General features: G+C 48.0%; 1 protein-coding gene and 1 gene segment (V, D, J or C); both read left to right on the forward strand.

Annotated features, from left to right (window-relative positions):
* LOC115913994 (M1-specific T cell receptor alpha chain-like) overlaps nucleotides 1–26,599 on the forward strand; it is a 134,339-nt gene that overhangs the window by 48,481 nt on the left and 59,259 nt on the right. The window lies entirely within an intron of this gene.
* LOC115913982 lies at nucleotides 2,091–6,259 on the forward strand. The segment is given in 4 exon segments: nucleotides 2,091–2,184; nucleotides 4,879–5,154; nucleotides 5,789–5,860; nucleotides 6,141–6,259. Coding segments are annotated over 4 exon segments (561 nt in total).

The following is a 26,599-nucleotide window of genomic DNA, read 5'->3' on the forward strand; positions in this document are numbered from 1 at the left end:
TCTCCTCTCAGTCCAGCCCATGGGTTTTGCTGCTTGAGGGGTGAGCAGAGGAAATGGGGAATTCTAGAGGGTTATTTGGGAGCTCAGTGGGAGAATGAGGAAGGCTGTGTGTGTCTCTCCCAGATCTGAGGCTCTATAGGGAGACAGAGTTGTTGAGCAGATGGGTTTGCAGCTGCTGCATCCTGGACATCACAAGCAGAACCACGGGGACATGGTGGAGTAGACTGATTGCTTAAGCTGTTGCTTTTTGTCTACCCTTGTCTCCTGGGGCTGCAGGTGGCCTTTCTCAGGTGAAGACAGAGGCCTCAGGCCCTACAGTAGGGAAGATCTCAGAGTCTGTCTGGCTCACCTGCCACATCTCTGGTGTGGCCATCAATGACAGCAACTACGCGTGGGACTGGATCCGGCAGACTCGTGGCAAAGAGCTGCAGCACCTGGTGATGCAGTATCCTTTCACAGGACTCCAGCACATCGCTGCATCCTTCCAGAGCCGAGTCAACAGCTCTGCAGACCCCTCCAGGAACCAGCTGTGGCTGCAACTGCTCTCACCAGCAGCTGCAGACACAGCCACCTATTTCTGCAGCATGAGGGAACTTGAAAGGGGCACAGTGCTTGAAATGCAGGCAGCACCAGGGCAGAATTGGAAGGAGGGGCTTTAATCTAGCCAGATCTTTTGTGGTTGCTGCAAGGCAAGGCTCTTCCCAGACTTCTCGAGACTAGTCTGGGCTGTCTTTTGCAGAAACAGATGCAGAGGTGCTACAGCAATAACAACAGCAGTCTCCCACAAGCAAACCCTGAAACCATTAACGTGTTGTTAACTCCTTCCTTCCTTCTCAACATTTCCCACAGGCAAAAAGAACCAGGGAAAGAGGGTGTTCTGGTTTGTTTTTTTTTTTTTAAAAATGTGATGGTTTTGGTTTGAGTATGGCTAATTTTCTTCATAGCAGGAATAGAACTATGTTTTGAATCTGTGCTGGAAAGCACGTTGGTAATTCCAGGATGTTTGAGTTATTGCTGAGCAGTGCTTACATGGAGTCAAGGCCTCTTCTTCTCCTCATTCCACCCACCAGTGTATAGGTACACAAACTTGGGAGGGAACACAGCTGGTTCAGCTCTGGCTGTCAAGAATTTATGATACAGAAGTTGAATATCATGAAGGATTTGATCAATGCACATCTCCTTGTACAACAACTCTTTGATCCTCACTCCCAAGGTTTTAGTGCCTCTACACAACAAAGAATAATCAGTTTGTCTACTTTCTCCTCTTACCTAAAACACCATGAAGATTTCTAAGATACTAATGACCCCAGGAACCAATTCTAAGAGACCAGAGTCACATTCTTCCTGCTTCTAAGCACTGAAATAAAGGGGAAGAAATGGACAGCTTTCAGCAAGTCAGGAGAATTTTCAGAAATGCTTTGATATAACATGAAAAGTTCTGATTCTTTTCCTGCTTTCTATCCAGCTTAACTCTCTCAGACTTTCAGAGGTGTCATGTAATACCCAAGTTCTCATTTACAACTCAACCTCTCTGATATTATCTTATATCCTTTCTTGAAAGCCATAAGGTGTTTTTTCATGTGGTACGTTGGGTCTGAAACTACTGAAGAGGTCACGTGACTGCCTGTATAATCCTAAATTCTGTGTAGTTGAACAGAGACAGTTTTTACAAGGAAATAGATCACTGTGTACAGGGGCCGGAGTACCACAGTGATATAAACAGCATAGGGACCTGTACAAAAACAAAAAGAGGGGGAAAAGGTGAGATATTTTGGGAAAGAAAGGAGATGGCTGACTATAATCACTAAAGAGACAAATAGAATATTCTTTTTATTATGCCTTTTACCCTGGAAAGATAAAAGAGTTCAAGGGGATTCTAAAAGGTGGAAGAAAGAGAGAAGTTGAAAATCCTATACTCAATCAAGCTATTTGAAATAACTGAAAATCATTGAACAATTCAATTAATATTTTATCGTTTTTCAGTTTTGGAAGTAAATGTATCTCTGGATCCTACCATGGACTTGCATCCATAGATAATTAGAAAAAATATTTGGCTTTCTATCTCATGATTTGCAATACTTTTGAACACCATGAGGAAAGAGTGAGTTATTGGAATAAGTCTTAGCAGTGTGAGGACAGAGAAGCTTATATTTGGACCAGGGACAATTCTCACAGTTTTACCAAGTAAGTGACATTTCTTTATTCCTAAAACTTCATTTAAAATTGATGTGGGGGAGAACAAGGGAATTTAAAGGTTTGGGTTCATTGAAAGGATTTTCAGCTGCAATAATCCCTTGAATGCACTCGCTCCCCAGCCAGCCTTTCAAGCCAAACCCTCAGCTTGGATCTGCTCAGGAACGTTTCCCAGGAACAACTGGGCTCACTCTGCACAGCACCATTATTCCATGATCCCCAAACACCAGCAGGGCACTGCTTAGTCTGTGATAATTTATTCCCACTTTGGGCAGCACTCTGGCCCAAATTCACTGTCCAGTGTCCAATTCTCCAGCGGGCTTGCACTGACTGACTTGGGGCAGGAATGCAGAGCTCAGTGAAGAGCTCCCAGTATGAGGAGTTTTGAGACAGATCTGTAACTCCTGGCTGGAGAAGTTCTGGTTGGACACTGGCACCACACTGACAGTGTCCCCAGGTAAGGCATTCCACTGCCCTGGGGACAGAGCAGGAAGGAGGTGAAATAGCCTTGGGCGTAAATTCTCACAAATGTCTCATATCCAAGAGCTCCTGGAATGAAAGAAAATTGGCTGCCAGGTTGCGTGGGTTCTGAAAAGACCAATGTGGGGAGTAGGGATTATAAGCAGCGTTACTTATTCCTATCTTTGTTTGGAATTCCATGATGTGTAAAAAAGGTGCAGGTCACCCCAAGCAAAGTTACCATTCTGAAGAAAGACGTATCTTTCCATGCTGTTTGATGATTTTCCTTTTCTACCTAATGACATGATATTTTCAGAGCTGCACAGAGATTCTGGTATTATCTTTGATAGTACAAGATGCTGGGCCTTAAGTATCAGACTCCCTTTTGAGTCTGCTGAAATACTCAAGAAGTTCAAGCCAAAGTTTCCAGGATGTGAGCAACCTCCCCCTTTTGGTTTTGAATTCCTTTGGGAGATACTAAAATGCATTTTAAGTTGTTTACAGCACAAATACTTTCCAATCTTTGGCCAACTCCCCAAATCATTATGACATAAAATAACAACCATTAGTGCCACTGTGGGATGCTCCAGGCATATTCTGCTAAGGGCTCAGTTAAGGACAGAGAAGGTTTTCCTTTTGGTACTGTTTAGTTTATTCCAGATTAAACATTCATTAAGAATGCTAAGGCCCATTACTTTCTGGAATAGAGGGCTCCTCCTTTGACTTTGTAAGATGAGAGTGAAGGAGAAGTACAACTTTTTGTTCAAATAATTTTTCAAAACATAAAGCACAAATCCCTTCCAGAAGCAAGCAGTGGTAGGAATTCACGGCTGTACTGTCAGGTAATGCAAACTAGTGGAACTCAGGTGAGCCTTCTGGGGTCAGATAAAACAAATCTTCTGCTCTCTGAACTACAGTTGCACTGTGTACATTATTGCTTGCTGAAGATCTAGCCCAGGGAGCTATTGCAGAGAAGCAGCCTGTTTGTGTTCTGGCTGTTTGCAAAGCCTGGAGAGGAGAGTACATGAAAAGCCCTTCAAAGTCTTCTCAGAGAACACAGCATGCACAGGACTGACAGGCTCTGGCCAATCATGGTGCAGCTGGGAAGGAAATGTGTAGAGGAAGAAGAGCAAAGTGAGCCCTTTTTGATTTACCCATTTTAACTGTGAGTTACTGCTGCTCTTGTCTTTGGGAATGGAACTCAACTGACCGTGGAGCCAAGTAGGTATCCTTTATACATTACCATTTTCTGAGTTGCTACTTTTTAATTTCCCCCCTTTGCAAATATTTTATTCCCCCAAAATTTATGCAGACACTCATTCATGTTTTTCAGTCACTAATTTTACTTTCTATGTGTAATCTTTTGCATGCAGCTAGACAAAATATATGTAAAAATATTCTTGTTCAACTTCTCAGTGTTGCCAAAGAACTGGAACTCCACAAAGGAAGTTCTGTCTGCTATCATTCAGAATTTCTTTGGGACATACATCTATCCACTTATTCAGGCTTCTTAATAAGATTGCCATAGTCATTGTTGGGTTTAAAGTCACACTTGGACTGTCTAAAGAGGAATAAAGTGTCTGTGGAAATTGGCATACAAGTTCCTAAGACTATCTATTTTGTCAGAGTTAAAAATACAACACTGATAGCAGAGAACGGTACAAAAGCATGAAATAAAATCCTATGCAACATGTCTGTACTAGTTTAATCTTAATAAGTTGTTAAGAAGTTGGATTCAACTGAACTGGTCAAACCAAGTTAATGTGTTTGATTTCTGTTGGGCATCTGGTGGGGAGGAGAGTAAAAGAAAAAATAGTATTCACCTATGTCTCATGAATATGCAAGGCAATCCAGGTAGAACTGTTATGTTTTGGAATTAAATGGCTGAGAAAGCAGAATAAGTGGAGTCTTGGAGTGGCATTCATCAAAGTTCCCCTCTTGTTTGTAGGCCCATTATAAAATCAAGGGTTCACTTACAAACACAAGCTTTGGCAAAAGGTAGTTGTGACCCTATGGGATTAAATCTCCTATTAAGTATCCCACTATACCCATTTCTGTCTTTCATTTTATCTTTTGGAAGAAGCAGAAAGAAATAAAGATCACAGAACGTAATCACTAATGCTACAAATTAGTCACAGATGGAGTACGTGTGAATTTTGGGTCACTCAGCACCCAGGCAAGCCTACAGTAAAATCAATCATGTCCAAACCCTGCTTTACTTTTCAGACATTTCAAAAACTTTTGATCCTCAAGTCATTGTGATGAAATCAAAGAAACTGGAAGAAGGCAACAGCACTGGGAAAGCAGCTTGTTTGGCAAGGAACTCCCCTACAAAGAACATCAGCTTGGAGATGCCCTCTCAGGAGGTGGTCTATGAACAGAGCCCATCCATTTTGACATCACAGGGGTTGTACAATGCAATTAAAGTGGTCAGGGTGACAAAAGACACAGAGGTGACCTGCACGGCCAAATTTGACGACCGCACGAAAACAGCACAGCCAGGTACAGTTTGGTGGCACAGCTGTCACTTATTTCTGGAGACAGTGGCCTGTGGGGCTTGGTGTCCTCCTTCTGGACAGCACTGCCCTGGGCAGCCAGCAGAAATAAGAAAGACATTTGGGATTTCAGCAGGGAGAAATGAAATAAGTTTCAAAGCATCTGAAAGAAATGGTTTTTCAATTGTTTAATTCCTTTGAGATACTCTTCTGGGGAGAAGAGGAAAGACACAATCTATTTCTTTAAAATGTGAATTTCCATATGATGGAATATTCTAGCTTATAGAAGGAAACTCGCTGCAGCACAAGTTGGAACAGCCCTTCCAATACCAACACAAAGTTAAAGGTGGGGTGTTTTGTGAGGATTTTTTAATTAAATAAATTGTTACATTTGGTGGGACTGTTGTTTTTAGTCTTGAAGGTCATTCAAATAGTAAAACAAAACAATGCAGGAATTCTCTGTCTCCTGCAACTGCATGGAGAAATTGATTCCTTAAATTAATGTTGGAATTAATGTTGACCGGTAGAGGCCCACTCTGAACTTTCCTCCAATGTTCTATGAGAAATCTCATCTAAACATTTTTTTATCCTCTATAAATGGTGGATATAATTTAAAATGCCTTTTCTTTATCATGCTACAGAAGAGAAGGCTGAAGAACCAGTAACAGAGGCCAATGACAAGGTTTGCAACAGCACAAACACCTCAGCACAAGGTGAGTTACCCAAACACGATGTGAAGTTACATTGCTCTCTGGGGGATAAAGGCATGGAAATGTATTTTCTCCAGGGCAGAGGACTCAGAACACAACGCATTCAGCACACACAAGCTGCTGTCCCAAGGTTGCTCCCCTGTTTTTGCCATATTCTCTCTCGGCTGTTCTTTTGCAGCTCTTCCTTTCCCTGAAACTGTCACCTGTGGATTTTCCATTTTCTACCAAGATCACAGCACCAAAACCTAGACCATGATCTCTCCTCTCTTTTCTGGTCACTGAGCAGATGCTGGAGGGCAGAGAGCAAACATGCTGTCCATGGCTGTGTTGGGTTTGAGAGTCCTGCTGGCAAAGAGCATTGCCTTCAATGCCCTCATGAGCATCAAGTTGTTTCTTTTCTGAGGTAAGGGATCTCACAGCTCTCAAACACTGGTTCATAGGCCAAATTTCATTAAATGTACTTTAAACCTCCCTTTGCTCTTCCAGCCATGGGGAATGAACCCAAAGAAGAGCAGGAAAGAGCGTGAACCAGCAGCACAAGGGGGTTGAACAAGCAGGGGCAGAGCTGCTGACAGAGACCACCCAGGACACAAGGCAGCACCTTCCCCTGAAGACATGCAACACTGGTCACTCCTGCCTGGCCAGCTGATTTACACTGAAGAGTTTTAAATGCTTTTGCTGTTTCCTCTCCTCTGACAACTGAGGAGAGTGGATTTATCTTTATCCTCCTGCTAAGTAGATCCCCCCACTCTTCTGGCATTTGCACACCAGTGTACAGCCTGCTTCAGTAGCTTTGAAAACTCCAGTGCTCCCTGCAGATAGATGGCCTTTTAAAAGCACCTTTCCCAGGCATGTTGTGTTACTGCCTGTGGAACTGGTCTAGCACTCCTGAGGCAATTCCAGCCCAGGAGCTGCCATTTGTAGGCTTGGATTTAGATAGATTTAATAAGAAAAAAGTGTATTGCTGATAAGAAGAGCTCTGTAGAGTCTGGAGTGATTTAATTCAACTAGACAATGCCAATTACTTTGTTAACCTGTATTTCTTCTGCCAAATGTATTGCACGTGTGTTTTAGATTCCCGCAGTAGTGACAAAAATAAAGATGTACTAGGATAAAGTGCTGTGGGTTTTCTGTGCTTTTTCTTCTGAAGCTGGGATGGAATTGCTGAAATCCAATTGTCCTAAATCCTGTAAACTGGGATCAGAAACACAGCTTTGATATTGTAGATATCCTGTTGACTGAATTTGTCTTTTGCAGACTTTGTGCAGGGAAATGTCTCTATCACATTCAGGAGCCTCAGTGAGGAGAGTCCTTGCTGAAGGCAGGAGGGAGGAAAATGCTCCTATCAGTAGAGAAGAAACCCTGCTCGTTTTTTGCACTCAGGGATAGGAGGAAGGGGCCACCAGAAAATAATTTGAGGTGGTTTGATGGAGTGATATTTTCCATACCAACTTGGTTCTTACCGAACAGAGCCCAGCCCACACCTTCCCCAGCTCATGCCCCTCTCACAAGCTACAGGCAGGATGCTGTGGTCACCATTTCTGACTCAGCCACACCAGGCAGCATTAACCCTCCCCTGTGTTTGAAAACACAAGTTAACCACATCCTGAAGGGGAGATAGGGCTTTGCTCCCCCTGCCTGAGTTCCTGCAGCCCTCAAGAGAGCCTCTGCACAGGACACAGCAAGGGCTGCTGCACTGAGCTTGCTCAGCTCACACCCTCAGGCCTGCAGTGCTCAAACAGTCCTTTGAAAAGAAACTTCAGTTCCTTTTCCCCTGGGCAAAGGTGAACAAAACTCCTGACTAAGAGTATACAAAGATATTTCAGCAGACATATAAAAACATCCCAGCAGACTGGGAGCAGCACAGAAGATACACAAAAGATAACAACCATTAATGAACATCAGCTCCAAAGATCAGCCCTGGCAGGGTCAGCGACACCTGGTCTGGGAAAAGGTCGATGAGGGAACCAAGACTGAGAACCAAAATAACATCAAAGGTGCAGGGATCAACAAAAAACCAAACACTACAAACTGTGTAACTTGGGAGCAATGAGCATTGAACCAATGAATTTCCCTGGGTTTTGACTGTACAAGTACAAGAAAACTCCAGTGAAAACTTAGTGGGATGAAAGGATTTTCTCTGCACAACCCATGAAATGTGCGGATGAAATTATTTCTACTGCACCTCCTAGCCAGAATAAAGTAATGGCTTGATTCTCTAACATGGAGTGTGGTAATTGACATCTGTCCTGCTGATCAAGCCAAAATGCTGAGAGCTCTCTCCAGTGGCAGACAACATTAAAAGCATCCTGAAAGAATAAAGCTTTCTCCAAGAGGTTACATGGGAAAGCACAGTGAAGAACACCATGAGAATGCGCAACACTAAACACCTTTTTGTACCACTGAACCCCCAGTTTTCTTATGCCACATTAAAAATGCAATGTAATAATCATATTCCTGCATCTGCTAGGCATAATCTGACCTATCTCCTTTGTGCCCCAAAATCCTATAAACTTCCGGACAAAATTAGATCTAACTTAAACAGAAACTCAAAAGGAGTATGGTTAATTACCTGACTGCAAGGCAAGTTTTCTTTCTCTCTTTGCCTTATATTTCAGTCAGCAGATATGGTGAGAACTGAAGTAATAAGAACCTGATCTTCCGCCTGCAAAACTATTCAGGACTGGGGAGTGCAGAGCTCCTGGGAATGCCTGTCTTTCCAAAGGACAGCTTTGAAAATAGATGTCAATTTTGGTATTTCTGCAGGTGAGGGCCTTAGTTGATTCCTGGCTATGCCAAAGCCTATGACAATGAGGGAAATTCCTCGTTTGTGACCTGTATTAAAACATAACCTGCAAGGAGACAGAGTAGAGACGCCAGCCTTGATTACGTGGGCACCTCTAACAGGCACTGTACATACACAGTTTTATTTTGATGACAAATAGAGTCTCTGGCCACGGGGTTCCACCTGCCTGGGAGCACTACTAGATCAGCCTTGGGACAATATCTTTCTCTAACATTTGACAGGAGCCACCTCCAGAGGCTGAGAGTTTCTGTCCTCTTCCCAAGCCCCTTCTCAGTGCCCACAGCCCTGCACAATATCATCATGAGGAGCTCATATGGGAACATCGACAGGGTTAGGTCCCACAGCCACAGGAACAGCCCCAGCAGCACTGGCACCAGTGGCTCCATACCTGATACAACTGATGCTGAGATCAGATTGGTCTGCAGACCACTCTGGGCAGATCTGTTCTTATCTCAACCCTTCATGCCCCACACTGGATGCCAAATGAGACTGTTGTGGTTTAGGAATGGAATTTCCCAATTTAGAGCTCCCACTGAGCCACGCCAAAGCAAGCCTGAGGCTCTTTCACAGGATCACACAAAGTGTGAGTATGGAAAGAGCTTAACAGAAAGATGGGAACCACCCAGGGTGAGAGACACCCAGGAGGGCACCAAGAGCTTCAAGTTGTGCTCCTGGTGCCCCACCTCTCCCCCTCAGTGTTGTCATAGGCAGAGGGAGGGACCAGCAGGGCCTGGGCCTGAGAGCAGTGACAGGGGCCCAGGCAGGGCAGGTGTGGGCAGAGCTGTTGTGCAGGCACAGAGAAGCTGCAGAGAGGCCACTGAGAGCGGGCCTGGCCATGTGGAGTGCCCTGTGCGTGGGCCTCTTGCCCATTGTAGGTAAGTGCAGGCAAGGGCTGCTGGCCCCAGGAGCAGAGCGTGGCCCTGGGCTCTGCAGGGCTCTGGGGAGCTGTGCTGAGCGCTTGCAGCCGGAGCTGAGCCCCGGCTCCAGCTGCCCAGCCGTGCCTGTGGAGCACGGGGAGAGCAGCCCTGCTCCTCTTGTGCCTCTGAGCTCGGCACCTCCATGCCAGCTGCCTCCTCTGCAGCCTGGGCACACGCAGGGCACCTCCCTGCTGCACTCAGATCTCGGGGCCCAGCGCTGTGCCCTGGCACTGGACACTGCTCCTGGGGCACTGCGGCCCCTCTGGCACAGACCAGCTGGGCCATGGCAGCACAGGGCACAAGCCCCACTGCCTGGGACAGCCCTTTGTCTTTGCTCTGCTCACCCAGAGCAGGTTCAGGGACAGGACAGTGGGTTCCTCACAATCCTGTCTTGGCAATGACAAAGGAATTTGTCCCCCCATGGTGTAAATCCTTCCTGCTTCTTTGGGGAAAATCAGAAAAAGCTTCCTGTCAGACTTGGAAAAGGATGGAGGAAAATGTGGTGTCTCCTTCCTTGTGAGCCTTGCTAGCTGCCACCAGCTCTGCCCATCTCTGTTAGCTGGCTTCAAAGAGGAGGATTTTGTCCTCCCACAGATCCAGTGCCAGTCCAAAGCCCCACCAGCATTTCCCTGACCTCTGCTGAATCCTGGGATGACTGTGGCTTGTTCTTGCTCTCTGCAGCTGTCACTGGCCAGGTGGTTTTGGGGCAGCTCCCCAAGGAAGTGACCGTGCGAGAGGGAGATGAATTCACCTTTGAGTGCAGCATGAAGGGAGGCAATATGAGCAACTACTACATGTACTGGTACCGTCAGGGCCCACCGGGCTCTCTGGAATGGATTTGCTGGGATGTTTATTTCTATCGAGAAGGTTTCCAAGATCGCTTTAAGGCAAGGAAGGACAGCTCCCATAACAGCTTCACACTGCAGCTCCTGGCAGCAACCCCAGGCGATGCAGCAACGTATTACTGTGGAGCACAGACCACCTTGGAGCAGCTCTGCAGCAGAGTGAACCAAAAACCAGCAGATGGGGAAGACAGATCTCTCAGCATTTCATTCTGGCAGCTGCTCCCCAGGGCTCTTGTCAGGCAAGGGCAGGTGCAGGAAATGTCCCTCTGGCTGGGTGGCACTGAAAGGCACTGGAGGGAGGGCTGCTAGAAGGGCTGGGGCCATTGATGGTGCAGGAGGATCTGTCCTGGGAACTGCAGAGGCTGCAGTTTGGGAAGTGCAGGTTTAGTGCACCTTGCCTGGGCTCCTGTCCAGCACGGCCTCATTTCTCCTCTGTGCCTTGCCTTGGCTCCCAGCCCTTTTTCCTCAGGGACAGTCAGCATGGCTTTGGGAAGTGGGGAATTTGGCTTAGCTACACTGACAGCTTTCTACACTGAGACAAATGATCTTGCTGGGTGAGGAGAGAGTGGATGTTGTACATTCTTCATCCAGTTGAGCTCCCAGCACTGACCTCCATGCAAACCTTTGGACAAATCCTTTCATTAAGGCCTAGAGAAGGGCTCACTTACATGGATTGTGCAAGGGTACATATTCCTCCCCCCGGCCTCTCCTCCTGGGCTGTGGGAAATGAAATTCCTGTAGGCTGATCTGCCGGCTGATACCTGAGCTGAATAAAGCATTCAGGACCTCAGCCCTGTCCCATATCCTGTGTCACCTGGTCCCCATCCCATTCAGCACTGGGCCCACGTTTCCCCAGCCTCGTTTGTCCGTGCAGCCTCCTGGCATGTTGTCCTGACTCCTTGCTCATGGGGAGGAATCCTCTTCAGCTCAGCACTGCTGGGACCGGGGACCAGTGTGTCCCCTGCTGGGCTCCCAAACCTGGGAAGGACATGGACAGAGGGGAACAAATACAATGAAGGGCCATGAACACAAGGGAGGGAACAGCTGACATATAAGGAGAGCCTGGGACATCTGGGTTGGTTTAGCGTGGAGATGAAATTGTTGAGGGGGATGTGACACTGAGTTAAAATACCTGAGACTCTGCAAGTTCCATTCTTGAGGACGTTCAGAACTGAACAGGACAAGGCTGTGGGCACCGCCTGCCCCTGACCCCATCAGAAAGCTCAGCCCCACATAGCTGCTCACTCAGTCCCCCTCACTGCCGTGGGGGAGAGGAACAAAACAGTGGTGTGAGAAAATGTGTGTTTTGACAGAGAGTTGAGAAATCATGGCAAAACCAACAAAAAACAAACAACATCAAGAATTAATTCCTGACTTCCCACTGGCACAGTGGAGCCACAGAGCTGGCTCCTCTTCTGCTCCTCTTTGCTTATTTCATCTTCTGGCTCTCCAGAAAGAACAGCATCAGGTCTGATGACCACACAGAGCCTTTATGAGAGAGCTTGGGGGCCTGTACCTGTGTCTGCAGCCTTACAGAACAACAACACACCCTAGGTTCTGACAGAAGAACACACACCACACATACAGCAAAGAACACAAATACAGAAAACAAACCCATGCAGAATAGCTCTCTTCATTCCTCTGTGTGCCTCTCGTTTCCCCAACCCAATTTTTTTTGTATCATTTGCAGGTTTCCCCGGTTCCTGTTCAGCTTTGAAACTTATAGCCTGAAGAAGACACAGGGTTGTCCTCAACACTCCTGTAGCACAAGTTATTTCTGGAAGTCCTCAGTGACAAAAGCTGTGAATGGGTAACTGTAATATTCTCCTGCTTACAAGAAAGAGCAGCACCTGAGATGGGGAGCTCTGACCATAGGGCTGGTTTGTCTCGATCACCCACCTCCAGGCAGCACTTCCCAGCTCAGAATACCCCATAACAGCAGAAAAACACCAAAAGACATATTTTCCAATGAAACCAGACACTGAACTATATCCAATAGTGGAATCAGTCAGAATTCCAGAGAAATTCCAGCCTCTGCATGGGGCCTGAGTTTCAAAGAATACACCTTCCTGCACTACTGACCACTCGTCTGCACCATCTGCATGACACCAGGGTGTAGAGATCCAGCATAGGGCAAGCACTCAGGGATCATGTAAGCAAGACTGACTGGTCACGTCTGACCTGCATTTCTCTGCAGCAGGATTTGCCATGGAATAGGTGAGGACACAGCCGTGTGCTTAGCTGAAGTATAAAAGAATAAATTCTTTTCCTGACCGTATGCTCAGCATCCTTATGTCCCTGCTCAGGTTAAAAACAACTGACATGACAAATCGGGGAGTCAAGATGTGTCCCCAGTACTCGACCTTGGCCTCAGCAGCGCCGAGGACAGAGGAGCCATCAACTCCCTCAGCTGCGGGCAGCGTTTTGCCCACGGCAGCCCCGGATGCCAGTGACCTTCTGTGCTTCACAGAGGGCGAATTTCAGAGCGCGTTGCTCACGAGTCCCTTTGGCAGAAGGCGATGTCCAAGCGCGCAGCGCTGCTTTGCGTGCGCGGCCGGCGCTGCCTGTCCCGCCCGGCGGGGCCGCGGCCCCGGGGCCCGGGGCGGGTGTGTCGGGGCGGGCAGAGGCGCCGGCGCTGCCCCGGCGAGGCGGGGCCGGGCGGCAGCGGCCCGAGCGCGGCTTCGCTCGGCTCCTGCGCGGCTGTGCCGCGGGGACGGCGCCGGCAGCGATGCTTGGCCGGGCCGGGGCTGGGGCTGCTGGCCTTGGCCTTGGCCTTGTGGCCGGCAGGTGAGAGCCGGGCGGGGCAACGAGGGACAGCGACAGGCAGGGACAGGAGCAGGAACACGAACAGGGACATGACAAGGGCAGAGGCTGGAGAAAGGACAGGAGCAGAGGGAGGGCAGGGAACACGGGCAAAGGCCGGGGCACACCCAGGGACAGGGGCTGGGGGCCGGGGCTGGCGGTTGTGGCTGTGCCGGGCCGGGGGCACCGGGACACCGGGACACCGGGACAGCGCCCTCGCTCCGCGGTCGCGCCCTGCCCGATCCCTGCGCTCTCCCTCCGCAGGGCTCTGGGCACAGCCGAGGCTGCAGGAGGCCGGCGGAGGGCAGCGAGCGCCCGGGGACTCCGTCACCCTCTCCTGCCGCGGATCCGGATTCACCTTCGAAGATCATTACATTCGATGGTACCGCCAGTCACGCGGAGGAAGCCTCGCGTGGGTGTCCTTTATTAGTTTTGATCCGACAGTTGTTTATTTTGACCAATCAGTGCAGGGGCGGGCCAAGATGTCCCGGGACAATTCCCGGTCCGAGGCTTATCTCTCCCTGCTGGCCCTGCAGCCCCGCGACTCTGCCCGGTACTTCTGCGCTGTTCACACGGGGACAGGAAACCCAGCTGGGCTTTAACACAAACCAGCTCGGGTCTGGCTCAGCACCCGAAATTTGGAGATGGTGAATTCCAAAGTGGTTCAGGGCTGTTCCTAAGAAATCAGCTGCCATCCCCCCACAGCACCATCGATCCTGGACTTTCATCAAGAGCTCCTTTCCCAGCACTGAGGCTTTCCTTCTCCTGAGTCCCAATTGCAACGTTCTGCTCTGCAGAGGAGGTTCAAGGTTTTTCTGTCATGCAGTCAGCCTGGGGAGTGCCTGGCTCCAGTCTCACTCAGCGTTCCTTGGTCCAATTCTTAAGTGGAACATGCAAAGCACCTGCAGAGTCCTGGATTGTCTTTGCTGCACGGCAGGGGTCCGGGAGGGCTTAGAGAGGAAGAGGCAGCTGGAGAAATGTCACCACTGGGGAGCCAGTAGGGTGCAGGGCCAGAGTGCAGGGAGGAGGGTGAGGAGCAATTTGGATAAGGGGTGCCCTGGCCAAGCCGAGCTGAGATCCTGGGGTGTCCCATGTGGGAGCAGCAGCCCAGCAGAGCCAGGACCAGGGGAAGGACAAGCTGACAGCCTCCCTGGTCACCTCCAAAGTCCCAGCCTGCGAGACTCTCTGAGAGAAAGGGCAGGGCTGGCCACTCAGAACCACATCACCTTTAGCCCAACACAGCATTTCCTGCCCAACACATGGTCTGTTACTGCACCACACAGTGAGAGACACCCAGGAGGGCACCAAGAGCTTCAAGTTGTGCTCCTGGTGCCCCACCTCTCCCCCTCAGTGTTGTCATAGGCAGAGGGAGGGACCAGCAGGGCCTGGGCCTGAGAGCAGTGACAGGGGCCCAGGCAGGGCAGGTGTGGGCAGAGCTGTTGTGCAGGCACAGAGAAGATGCAGAGAGGCCACTGAGAGCGGGCCTGGCCATGTGGAGTGCCCTGTGCGTGGGCCTCTTGCCCATTGTAGGTAAGTGCAGGCAAGGGCTGCTGGCCCCAGGAGCAGAGCGTGGCCCTGGGCTCTGCAGGGCTCTGTGGAGCTGTGCTGAGCGCTTGCAGCCGGAGCTGAGCCCCGGCTCCAGCTGCCCAGCCGTGCCTGTGGAGCACGGGGAGAGCAGCCCTGCTCCTCTTGTGCCTCTGAGCTCGGCACCTCCATGCCAGCTGCCTCCTCTGCAGCCTGGGCACACGCAGGGCACCTCCCTGCTGCACTCAGATCTCGGGGCCCAGCGCTTTGCCCTGGCACTGGACACTGCTCCTGGGGCACTGCGGCCCCTCTGGCACAGACCAGCTGGGCCATGGCAGCACAGGGCACAAGCCCCACTGCCTGGGACAGCCCTTTGTCTTTGCTCTGCTCACCCAGAGCAGGTTCAGGGACAGGACATTGGGTTCCTCACCATCCCATCTTGGCAATGAAAAAGGGATTTGTCCCCTCATGGTGCAAATCCTTCCTGCTTTTTGAGGAAAATCAGGCAAAGCTTCCTGTCAGACAGGGGAAAGGATGGAGGAAAATGTGGTGTCTCCTTCCTGTGAGCCTTGCTAGCTGCCACAAGCTCTGCCCATCTGTGTCAGCTGGCTTCAAAGAGGAGGATTTTGTCCTCCCACAGATCCAGTGCCAGTCCAAAGCCCCACCAGCATTTCCCTGACCTCTGCTGAATCCTGGGATGACTGTGGCTTGCTCTCTGCAGCTGTCACTGGCCAGGTGACCTTGGAGCAGCTCTCCAGGAAGTGACCGTGCGAGAGGGAGATGAATTCACCTTTGAGTGCAGCATGAAGGGAGGTGATATGAGCGACTACTACATGTACTGGTACCGTCAGGGCCCACGGGGCATGGAATGGATTTCCCTGAATGGTTATGCCTACGGAGAAGGTTTCAAAAATCGCTTTAAGGCAAGGAAGGACAGCTCCCATAACAGCTTCACACTGCAGCTCCTGGCAGCAACCCCAGGCGATGCAGCAACGTATTACTGTGCAGCAGAACCACCCTGGAGCAGCTCTGCAGCAGAGTGAACCAAAAACCAGCAGATGGGGAAGACAGATCTCTCAGCATTTCATTCTGGCAGCTGCTCCCCAGGGCTCTTGTCAGGCAAGGGCAGGTGCAGGACATGTCCCTCTGGCTGGGTGGCACTAAAAGGCACTGGAGGGAGGGCTGCTAGAAGGGCTGGGGCCATTGATGGTGCAGGAGGATCTGCCCTGGGAACTGCAGAGGCTGGATTTGGGCAAGTGCAGGTTTAGTGCACGTTACTAGGGCTCCTGTCCAGCACAGCCTCACTTCTCCTCTGTGCCTTGCCTTGGCTCCCAGCCCTTTTTCCTCAGGGACAGTCAGCATGGCTTTGGGAAGTGGGGATTTGGCTTAGCTACACTGACAGCTTTCTACACTGAGACAAATGATCTTGCTGGGTGAGGAGAGAGTGGATGTTGTACATTCTTCATCCAGTTGAGCTCCCAGCACTGACTTCCCTGGAAACCTTCTGGAGAAATCCTTTCATTAAGGCCTAGAGAAGGGCTCACTTACATGGATTGTGCAAGGGTACATATTCCTCCCCCCAGCCTCTCCTCCTGGGCTGTGGGAAATTAAATTCCTGTAGGCTGATCTGCCTGCTGATACCTGAGCTGAATAAAGCATTCAGGACCTCAGCCCTGTCCCATATCCTGTGTCACCTGGTCCCCATCCCATTCAGCACTGGGCCCACGTTTCCCCAGCCTCGTTTGTCCGTGCAGCCTCCTGGCATGTTGTCCTGACTCCTTGCTCATGGGGAGGAATCCTCTTCAGCTCAGCACTGCTGGGACCGGGGACCAGTGTGTCCCCTGCTGGGCTCCCAAGCCTGGGAAGGACATGGACAGAGGGGAACAAATGCAATGAAGGGCCATGAACACAAGGGAGGGAACAGCTGACATATAAGGAGAGCCTGGGACATCTGGATGCATTTAGTACAGACAAGAAATTGCTGACAGGAAATTTGTCACACAAATCCCTTGCAGTCCTCCTGCACTGGCCTCTGGTTTGTGCAAGGGTGAAAGAAAGAGCTTCTACTCATCTTTTCTCAACTGAATTTCCTTCCATCTACTCTGCCCCGGATTGCAGCCCCCATCACAAGCCATGGCCAGCAACAGACTGATCCAGCTCCAGGAAGCAGCCAATAGACCGGTGAAATGAGAATGCTTGTTCTTCCCCTTCTTTCCAAAGCCATGTGTTTAGGTAAATTATTAAAAAGTAACTTCTCTTGGTAATATTGCTCTGAGCATTCTCCTGTGGCAAGGAACTTACAGGCAAGAAAATGGAGAAAAATTCCCTGAGAAAAAGAAGAGGAAAAATCCTGAACTCCCCCAACTGTTAAAGTTGAAAACATCCCTGATTATTGCAGGAGGATTAGGAAAATGCTCCACAATTGCAGGCTACCACTAATTATATGATTAAGATAACAATCAAATTAAAAGCCAACTTCAGTAAACTATAAAAACAGCAAATAGAGTCAATTAAAGCACCATCAGCTGAACCAAAATAAATCCTGAACAATTCTTAGACATGGACTGATTTTTCCTCTGGCATGCAAATAAGCTTTGATGAGAGTAATGCTTGAAGATCTAGAAAACTTAGAAAATATAGAATGAAAATAACTTGAAAATTTATAAGCTTGATACATGCTTCCCAGAAAACCTTTCAGGTATTTAACCCTAACTAGTTGTGTGTTAAAAGACAAACCAGTAACCAGATCCTTTCTGTGAGGCACTTCTAACAACAATATTCCTTTCCAAAGTGTGAGAGCAATATTCCAGTTTGATGAACAATAACTGTCCCCTCTGCCAAAAAAAGCTAGGATGATAATGTTATTTTTAGTGTAGAGAATCCTCTGGAACAGTGTTAGATGTTCAGAAGTGGAGCAGTGTAGAGGGACAGGAAAACAAAAGGCAGCACTACAAAGACATGAAAGAGGAGGCATCACCTGGCACTGAAAACCCACCCCAGATGTTTTTGTAGAACTGCCTACTACAGTGGTGGAGTACGTAGCACAGTGACTGAAAACAACTGAACCACCCACCACACACAACTGTCTCCCTGCCTTCTCTTGAAGGAGGAAAACATGGTGGCTTTACCTCATCTGTTTTTCCTTAGGCAACTCTGTGCACATACACAAATTTGATTTACCAGGATTACTGAAACAGCACAACACCCCACCTAATTTTCCAAGACCAATTTCCTCACCATTCAACCTGAGATCTTGGCTCTTGCAAACAGGTAATTTTAGACATTTGATCATCACGGTCAGTTGAACAACTCGACAGGGACCTTCTGTATTAACCAGTTATGAGTTTATTTAGGAGCCCTTTGTTCATCATTTTGGATGTCTGACACAAAGCTTGACTTACTGCTTTGTCAAGAGAAATCATTCTTGAGGTTCAAAGAGCTAATCTCTGAACATGAGCAGCTCTCCTAGACCCCTCCTCTGTCCAGGACCATAACCCATGGGATTCCTCCCTGAAGACCCCAGATTCTGCTCTCCTGAAGCCCAGGACTCCAGTCCTGTTTTTGCATTGCTCTCTTCTCCCAGGACCCTGAGCTCAAACAGTGCATGGTAGCTGCAGCCAAGTCTGCCCCAACTCCAGTTCTTCCTCAGTGGCACACAGAGGTCCAGCTCACCAGCCATTTCTGCTCGTAAGTTCGCATCAGTACATGCCAGAAATCTCCTGTGTGTGCCCAGCTGTGCTGTCCTGCCATCAGACACCTGACACACTTCAAGCACCCCATGAGGACCAGAACCCAGGGATGTTCCATTTGTCCCACGAAAGCCTCACCTATTTCTTCCCATTCCTCTCATGTTTTCCACCCATATTTCTGTCTTGGGAATGGCTTAAATTCCCTATCCATTCATGGTTTTGTCTTTGTTTTGTGTTCAGAATGGTCACTGCCTGCCCTGGCTCAGCAAGTATCATGATGGGTGAGGGGCAGCAGGGATCCCCTGAGAGCTGGGGGCCAAGGGCTGCTGCTTCCTTCCAGAGGGGCTGCTCAACTCAGGAGCCACACGGCAAGGGCGGCTGACTGGAGATACTGTTGCCCTGTGCTTTTTGCCTGTTTTCCTTTCTTTCTTTCTTTTCCTTTGTCACTGTGAGTAGGGATTGCCAGCTTGATTCTCCGCTCCTTTGTCGCTTGGGAGCCCAGAGCCGGTGTGTGCTACACCAGGAGCAGGGAGGCAGGAGCACACTGGGCCATGCCCTCTGCTGATCCCAGCATCAGCCATTGCCAGTGAGCTGTCCAAAGGAGCAATCCCCTGCCCAGCCCTGCTGTTGTGTGCCACTGCTTCAGGGATTTTTGCGACACTATAACTTGACACCCCTTGTCCGCCCAGACACCCGTGGCTCCTGCCACAGCTTCAGAGTTTCCCCTACACTTGGTTTACCACTGTGAGTGTTCTCACCTCTGCCATTGCAGCCTGCTGCTCCAAGGTTCCTGCTGGAGCTGGTTTCGGTATCCAAGAGGGGCACCGGGACCGGCTGCTCCTGTGGGAGGGTAAAGGGAGCCCCTTCTCCATCTCTCCTGCCTGCCCACCCACCGTTACCCGCATGCAGAGAGGCGGCCGAGCTCGCGCCACAGCGCCCCCTGCTGGCGCGGGGGAATCACCGCACCCGCCCTGCCCGGCCGGGAGCCAGCAGCGCCCCTGCTGGCTGTGCCCGGAACTGCACCAAAGGGGAAAGCGCCGAGAGAGGCCGGGCCTGGGTGTCTGATTCTGTTTTGTGCTGCTGCTGTTGTTTGTTTGGGCTGTTATACATACACATACTAGTAAAGAACTGTTGTTCCTTTCGAGTATGTTTGCCAGAAAGCCCCTTTATTTCAAAGTTATATTAATTTGGATGGAAGGGGATTATATTCTCCATTCAGAGGGAGATTCCTGCCTTCCTTGGCAGGCACCTGTCTTTCAAACTAGGGACAGCCACCACCACCTGTGTGAGGCACCACAGGCAGCAGATGGAGCAGCCACAGACTCACAGCATTTTATTTCTATGGCCTTGCTAGCCTGGGGGAATCCCTGAGCAACAGCCAGGCAGAGGCAAGGAGAGACACTGGCATCTAAACTTGGTTCATGCTAGAGGATCCCTGGATGCAAGTTCACCCTGGGCTGTCCAGGGTAATTCCCAGCTGGAAGGTCACTTAAGCAATTTACGACCCTCTTGCATCCTCTGCTTTTAATCCACTCCTCCCAAGACCCTCAGAGCCAGCCTGCTACATCCCAGAACTTTGTTCACACTACCACTTGTACCTACAAGAAGACAAGTAGGGGGATTAGACTGCATTGTAAGAAATGCTCTGAAATAACACCAGAAGTACTGATTATTTTTCTGCTTTCTATCCACCTAAACTCCATCACACCTTTCATAGGTGTCACATAATACCCACGTTCTCATTTAAAACTCAACCTCTCTGATATTATTTGAGATCCTTCCTTGAAAGCCGTATTTTTTTTTTTTGTTTTGGTGTTTTTTTATGTGGTGCATTGGGTCTTAAACCACTGAAGAGATCATGTGACTGCCTGTATAATCCAATATTCTGTGTAGTGGAACAGAGACAGTTTTTGTTATGAAATATATAACTGTGCTTACAGATGGGTTACCACAATGATATAAACAGCATAGGGACCTGTACAAAAACAAAAAGAGGGAAAGAAGGTGAGAAATTTTAGGAAAGAAAGGAGATGGGTGACTCTAAGGATTAAGAAGAGAAGAACAATATTCTTCCTATATTTCTTTTTATCCTGGATATATAAAAGAGCTCATGAAAGTTCTAAAATGTGGAAGAAAGGGAGAAGTTGAAAATTCTATACTCAAGCAAGTTTTTTGAAGTGACTGAACAATTCAATTACCCTTTTTTCCCCTTTCCAGTTTTGGAAGTAAATCTACCTCTGGATCCTCTCATGGACTTGCACCCGTGGATAATTAGGACCAATAGCTTTTCATCACCTGTTTTTACAACATTTTTGAACACCATCAGGAAAAAGTGAGTTATTGGAATAAGTCTTAGCAGTGTGTAGATAAGCTTATATTTGGACGAGGGACGATTCTCACAGTTTTACCAAGTAAGTGACATTTCTTTATTTCTAAAACTTCATTTAAAATTAATGTGGGGGAGAACAAGGGAATTTAAAGGTTTCGTTCACAGAAAGGATTTTCAGCTGCAATAATCCCTTGAATGCACTCGCTCCCCAGCCAGCCTTTCAAGCCAAACCCTCAGCTTGGATCTGCTCAGGAACGTTTCCCAGGAACAACTGGGCTCACTCTGCACAGCACCATTATTCCATGATCCCCAAACACCAGCAGGGCACTGCTTAGCCTGTGATAACTTATTCCCACTTTGGGCAGCACTCTGGCCCAAATTCACTGTCCAGTGTCCAATTCTCCAGCGGGCTTGCACTGACTGACTTGGGGCAGGAATGCAGAGCTCAGTGAAGAGCTCCCAGTATGAGGAGTTTTGAGACAGATCTGTAACTCCTGGCTGGAGAAGTTCTGGTTGGACACTGGCACCACACTGACAGTGTCCCCAGGTAAGGCATTCCACTGCCCTGGGGACAGAGCAGGAAGGAGGTGAAATAGCCTTGGGCGTAAATTCTCACAAGTGCCTCATATCCAAGAGCTCCTGGAATGAAAGAAAATTGGCTGCCAGGTTGTGTGGGTTCTGAAAAGACCAATGTGGGGAGTAGGGATTATAAGTAGCCTTACTTATTCCTACCTTTCTTTGGAATTCTGTGATGAACAATAAAGGTGCAGGTCACCCCAAGATTTTCTAGGGAAATGTGAATGCTGGGGTGGCAGAGGGGTTTTTAATATTGATCTCTGTGATCCTCAAGTATCAGGTGCATCCCTCAGGAATTGTTGCTTTGCTTTCAGAGGTCTGCATGTGTTTAAAGTACTTCAAGAATATCCCACATTATTTTACAACCCCTAAAACCTCCTGCTCTCCTTCCAGAAAGATGTGGGACTGCCTTGGGTACTGCTTAATATCTGTCCATGTCTGTAGGATATGTTGCATGGGAATAAATGTGTATTTGGGAACAATCTCACTGCACTTCCAGTTCCAAAGGGACAAAGGAATGTAAATTTACCATTTTGGAGGAAGACCTCTTCTTTCCATGCTGTTCAGTGATTTTCTTTTTATAGCTAATGACAGGATACTTTCAGAGCTGCACAGAGACTCTGGAATTATGTCTGGCAGTAAAAGACTTTGAACCTTAAAGTATCAAAGTCCCTTTCAAGTTGGAGGAAATAATAAATTGAAGCCAAAGTTTCCATGATTAAAGCAACCTCCCCTTTTCGTTCTGAATTTCTTTGAGAGCTACTGAAATGCATTTTGACAGGCATACATGAAGATATACATTATTATATTTTACCCTAATTCTATATTATACATGTTATATACGTTACGTATGTTTGATATTATATACTATATAATTGTTATATTATTATCGTGCTTATTAGTAGTTTTGAGAATACCCCTGCATCAAAATGACAGCCCTAGATAAAAAAGCAACCATTAGTGCCACTGTGGAATACTCCAGGTATATTCTGCTAAGGGCTCAGTTAAGAACAGAGAAGGTTTTCCTTTTGGTTCAGGTTGCATTATTCCAGATTAAATATTCATTAAAAAGGCTAAGGCCCATTACTTTCTGAAATAGAGGGCTCATCCTGTGACTTTATAAGATGAAAGCAAACAAGAAGAACAATTTTTTCTCCAAATAAATTTTTAGAACATAAAATAAATGAATCCCTCCCAGAAGCAAGCAGTGGTAGGAATTCATGGCTGTACTGTCAGGTAATGCAAACTAGTGGAACTCAGGTGAGCATTCTGGGGCCAGATAAAACAAATCTTCTGCTCTCTGAACTACAATTGCGCTGTGTACATTATTGCCTGCTGAGGATCTAGCCCAGGGAGCTATTGCAGAGAAGCAGCCTGTTTGTGTTCTGGCCGCTTGCAAAGCCTGGAGAGAAGAGCACATGAAAAGCCTTTCAAGGTCTTCTCAGAGAACACAGAATGCACAGGACTGACAGGCTCTGGCCAAGCCTGGTACAACTGCTGGGAAGGAAATGTTGGATTTCTGGTGGCTGTCTGGTTGCTGGAGGTGTGGACAAGTGTGGAGTTCTGCCTCTTTGATCAGGAGAGCTGACCCATGAAGTGGTGGCAGAGCACGATTTGGCTTTCACCTCAGTTCCTCAGCAGTGGCATAGGGCTGATGGGGAAAGGGTGTAAAATCAGAGCTCCTTGACCAAACTTCCATCAGTAGCCTGGGATGAACAAAATGTTAGAGCTGGGGGATCTCTTGACCCACCTGCAAGGCTGACACCATGCAAAATGAAAAGCCTCATGCACCTCTCTTTGCCCAAGAGACCCCTCAGGATGCTCCTGACAAAGCAGACACGTCAATCTTTGTGGATGTGTCTGACAGCTTTTCATAAGCTGAGCCCTTTCTGGCAAGGAAGGCTGCTGGAGGATTCCTTTCAGTTCCATGGTTTTACTCTAATTCAAATTGCTAATCTGAGTTAAATCCTGACATTGGTTTTTGAGATCACTCTTGATTCTCCACATGTGACCTGACCTAGAGGCAAAGATATTTTCTGTAAAAAACAAGCCATGGTACCACAATGATTTGTTGGCAACTAAATTCTTTTAACACCAATACTTTTCATGAAAGACAGCTGGTTGTGAGTTTAAGAAATCCTTTTTTATTTATACCTTTAATTATAAGGAAAAATGACATAAAAGACAGTAAATGGGATTGTTACAAAGTAGTCACACCTGAGTATATGTGAGTTTTCTATCACTCAACACTTGGGCAAGCCTGCAGTAAAATCAACCATGCCCAAACCATAGGGTTTGTTACATACAGTCCAAAAACTTCTATCCTAGAGGTCATTGTGGAGAAAACAACTGCATCACAAGATGGTGGCACCACTGTGGAAACAACACCTTTGCCAACGACTTTCCACACCAAGAACATCACCTCTGAGGAACAGAACACAACAGAGAGGATCTGCACGGACAAGTTTGACAGCAGCATGGTAACAATACTGCCAGGTACGGTTCGGTAGCACAGGCGCAACATTTTTCTAGGGACAATGTCCTGTGGGGCAGAGGACTCAGAACACAACACATTCAGCACACACAAGCTGCTGTCCCAAGGTTGCTCCTGCACTTACACACAAGCCCCAGGAAGCAAAAAGCAACAGAGACAGACCCTGGGCTCCCCTGTTGTTGCCATGTTCTCTCTCGGCTGTTCCTTTGCTGCTCTTCCTTTCCCTGAAACTGTCACCTGTGAATTTTCCATTTTCTGTCAAGATCACAGCACCAAAACCTAGATCATGATCTCTCCTCTCTTTTCTGGTCACTGAGCAGACCGTGAAGAGCAGAGAGTGAACATGCTGTCCATGGCTGTGTTGGGTTTGAGAGTCCTGCTGGCAAAAGGCATCGCCTTCAACACCCTCATGAGCATCAAGCTGTTTCTTTTCTGAGGTAAGGGAGCTCACAGCTTGGTGTCTGGAAAGCCTGGAAGCATATGCCAGGAGTGACTTCCTGTCCCTGTGTATGTCCTTAGCCCCACAAGGAATCAGGCCTATTCATCTGCTCCTGAAGCCATTTCACAGCCCTTGCAAGTATTCTGGCGAAAAAGACAACAACAACCAAACCACACACAAGAAAACCAATTTCCTCCCTCAAAAAGCAATTAAGACAAGCCCAACCTGACTCCCAAAGGACAAAGGAAAAAGCATTTTTCTCTATTCAAAGCTCAGTTCTTAAGGCTGGTTCCCAAATTTGGTTTGCCAGAGAAACTCTGCTATTACCTGAACAGCCTAAGAAATATCTCATTGACTATATCAAGTGGCAGAGCACAAAGCCTGGAGAAAAATCCAGACAAATAAGGATTCAAAGGCAAGGATCCCAAAATAAAAATATGTGGGAGTAAAGAGAAGAATGGGGAGGATTTTAAAATTAAAGTGTCTGAAGAGCAACAAAAGATAGCCCAGCCTAACTTTTGTCAGTGTATCTGTCCTCATCAGACACTTATAGAGCAGTGGGTTCATAGGCCCAATTTCATTAAATGTACTTTAAACCTCCCTTTGCTCTTCCAGACATGGGGAATGAACCCAAAGAAGAGCAGGAAAGAATGTGAACCAGCAGCACAAGGGGGTTGAACAAGCAGGGGCAGAGCTGCTGACAGAGACCACCCAGGACACAAGGCAGCACCTTCCCCTGAAGACATGCAACACTGTTCACTCCTGCCTGGCCAGCTGATTTACACTGAAGAGTTTTAAATGGTTTGCTGTTTCCTCTCCTCTGACAACCAAGGAGAGTGGATTTATCTTTATCCTCCTGCTAAGCAGATCCCCCCACTCTTCTGGCATTTGCACACCAGTGTCCAGCCTGCTTCAGTAGCTTTGAAAACTCCAGTGCTCCCTGCAGATCGATGGCCTTTTAAAAGCACCTTTCCCAGGCATGTTGTGTTACTGCCTGTGGAACTGGAGTAGCACTGCTGAGGCAATTCCAGCCCACGAGGTGCCATTTGTAGGCTTGGATTTAGATAGATTTAAGTGTGTATTGCAGATAAGAAGAGCTCTGTAGAATCAGGAGTGATTTAATTCAACCAGACAATGCCAATTTCTTGATTAAGCCTGTATTTCTTCTGCCAAATGTATTGCACGTGTATTTTAGGTTCCTGTAGTAGTGACAAAAATAAAGATGTACTAGCACAAAATGCTGTGGGTTTTCTGTGCTTTTTCTTCTGAAGCTGGGGTGGAAATTGCTGAAATCCAACTGCCCTAAAGCCCACTGGGATCAGAAACACAGCTTTGATATTGTAGATGTCCTGTTGACTGAATTTGTCTTTTGCAGCCTTTGTGCAGGGAAGTGTCTCTCTGGCACATTCAGGAGCCTCAGTGAGGAGAGTCCTTGCTGTAGGCAGGAGGGAGGAAAATGCTCCTATCAGTAGAGAAGAAACCCTGCTGCTGTTTTGCACTCAGGGATAGGAGGAAGGGGCCACCAGAAAATAATTTGAGGTGGTTTGATGGAGTGATATTTACCATAGCAACTTGGTTCTTACCTAACAGAGCCCAGCCCACACCTTCCCCAGCTCATGCCCCTCTCACAAGCTACAGGCAGGATGCTGTGGTCACCATTTCTGACTCAGTCACACCAGGCAGCATTAACCCTCCCCTGTGTTTGAAAACACAAGTTAACCACATCCTGAAGGGGAGATAAGGCTTTGCTCCCCCTGCCTGAGCTCCTGCAGCCCTCAAGAGAGCCTCTGCACAGGACACAGCAAGGGCTGCTGCACTGAGCTTGCTCAGCTCACACCCTCAGGCCCTGCAGACACCTAGAGAAGAGCCCCAGCCCTTGCAGAAGCTCTGTGAAATTTGCATGGCAAATCCAAATCCAGTGAAATGCACATTTAGTGCACTCTCCCACCAGAACATCAATCAGGGGGAGCCCTTCACCAATATTTCTATACTGATTTTCAAATGACACCCAGAACCTTTTTCTCAAGCACTCCAGACCTGTTCCCAATCTCTCAGGCAGATTTCTAGTTTGAGAATATTCCCTTAGACAAAACCAGTGGAATCAGATGCACTGGAAGGAAAGGTTAATGATTAAATGCTGTTGTAATCCCTTAGTCATAAATTCTTGATGAAGTCTGGGACTAGGATTGGATCCATCCACATCTCCTCTAGAAGGAGTTTAGAAAGCAGGGGAGTCCTTTCTGCACCTCATATCTCAGTGGGAGGGATTCCTTTTACAGCTCTGCCCCTTTCTTGCCCCCAGTCTCCACATCAATCTTTCA

The sequence above is a fragment of the Camarhynchus parvulus genome, chromosome 27, assembly GCF_901933205.1.
Source record: "Camarhynchus parvulus chromosome 27, STF_HiC, whole genome shotgun sequence".
In the NCBI taxonomy this organism is placed as follows: Eukaryota; Metazoa; Chordata; class Aves; order Passeriformes; family Thraupidae; genus Camarhynchus; species Camarhynchus parvulus.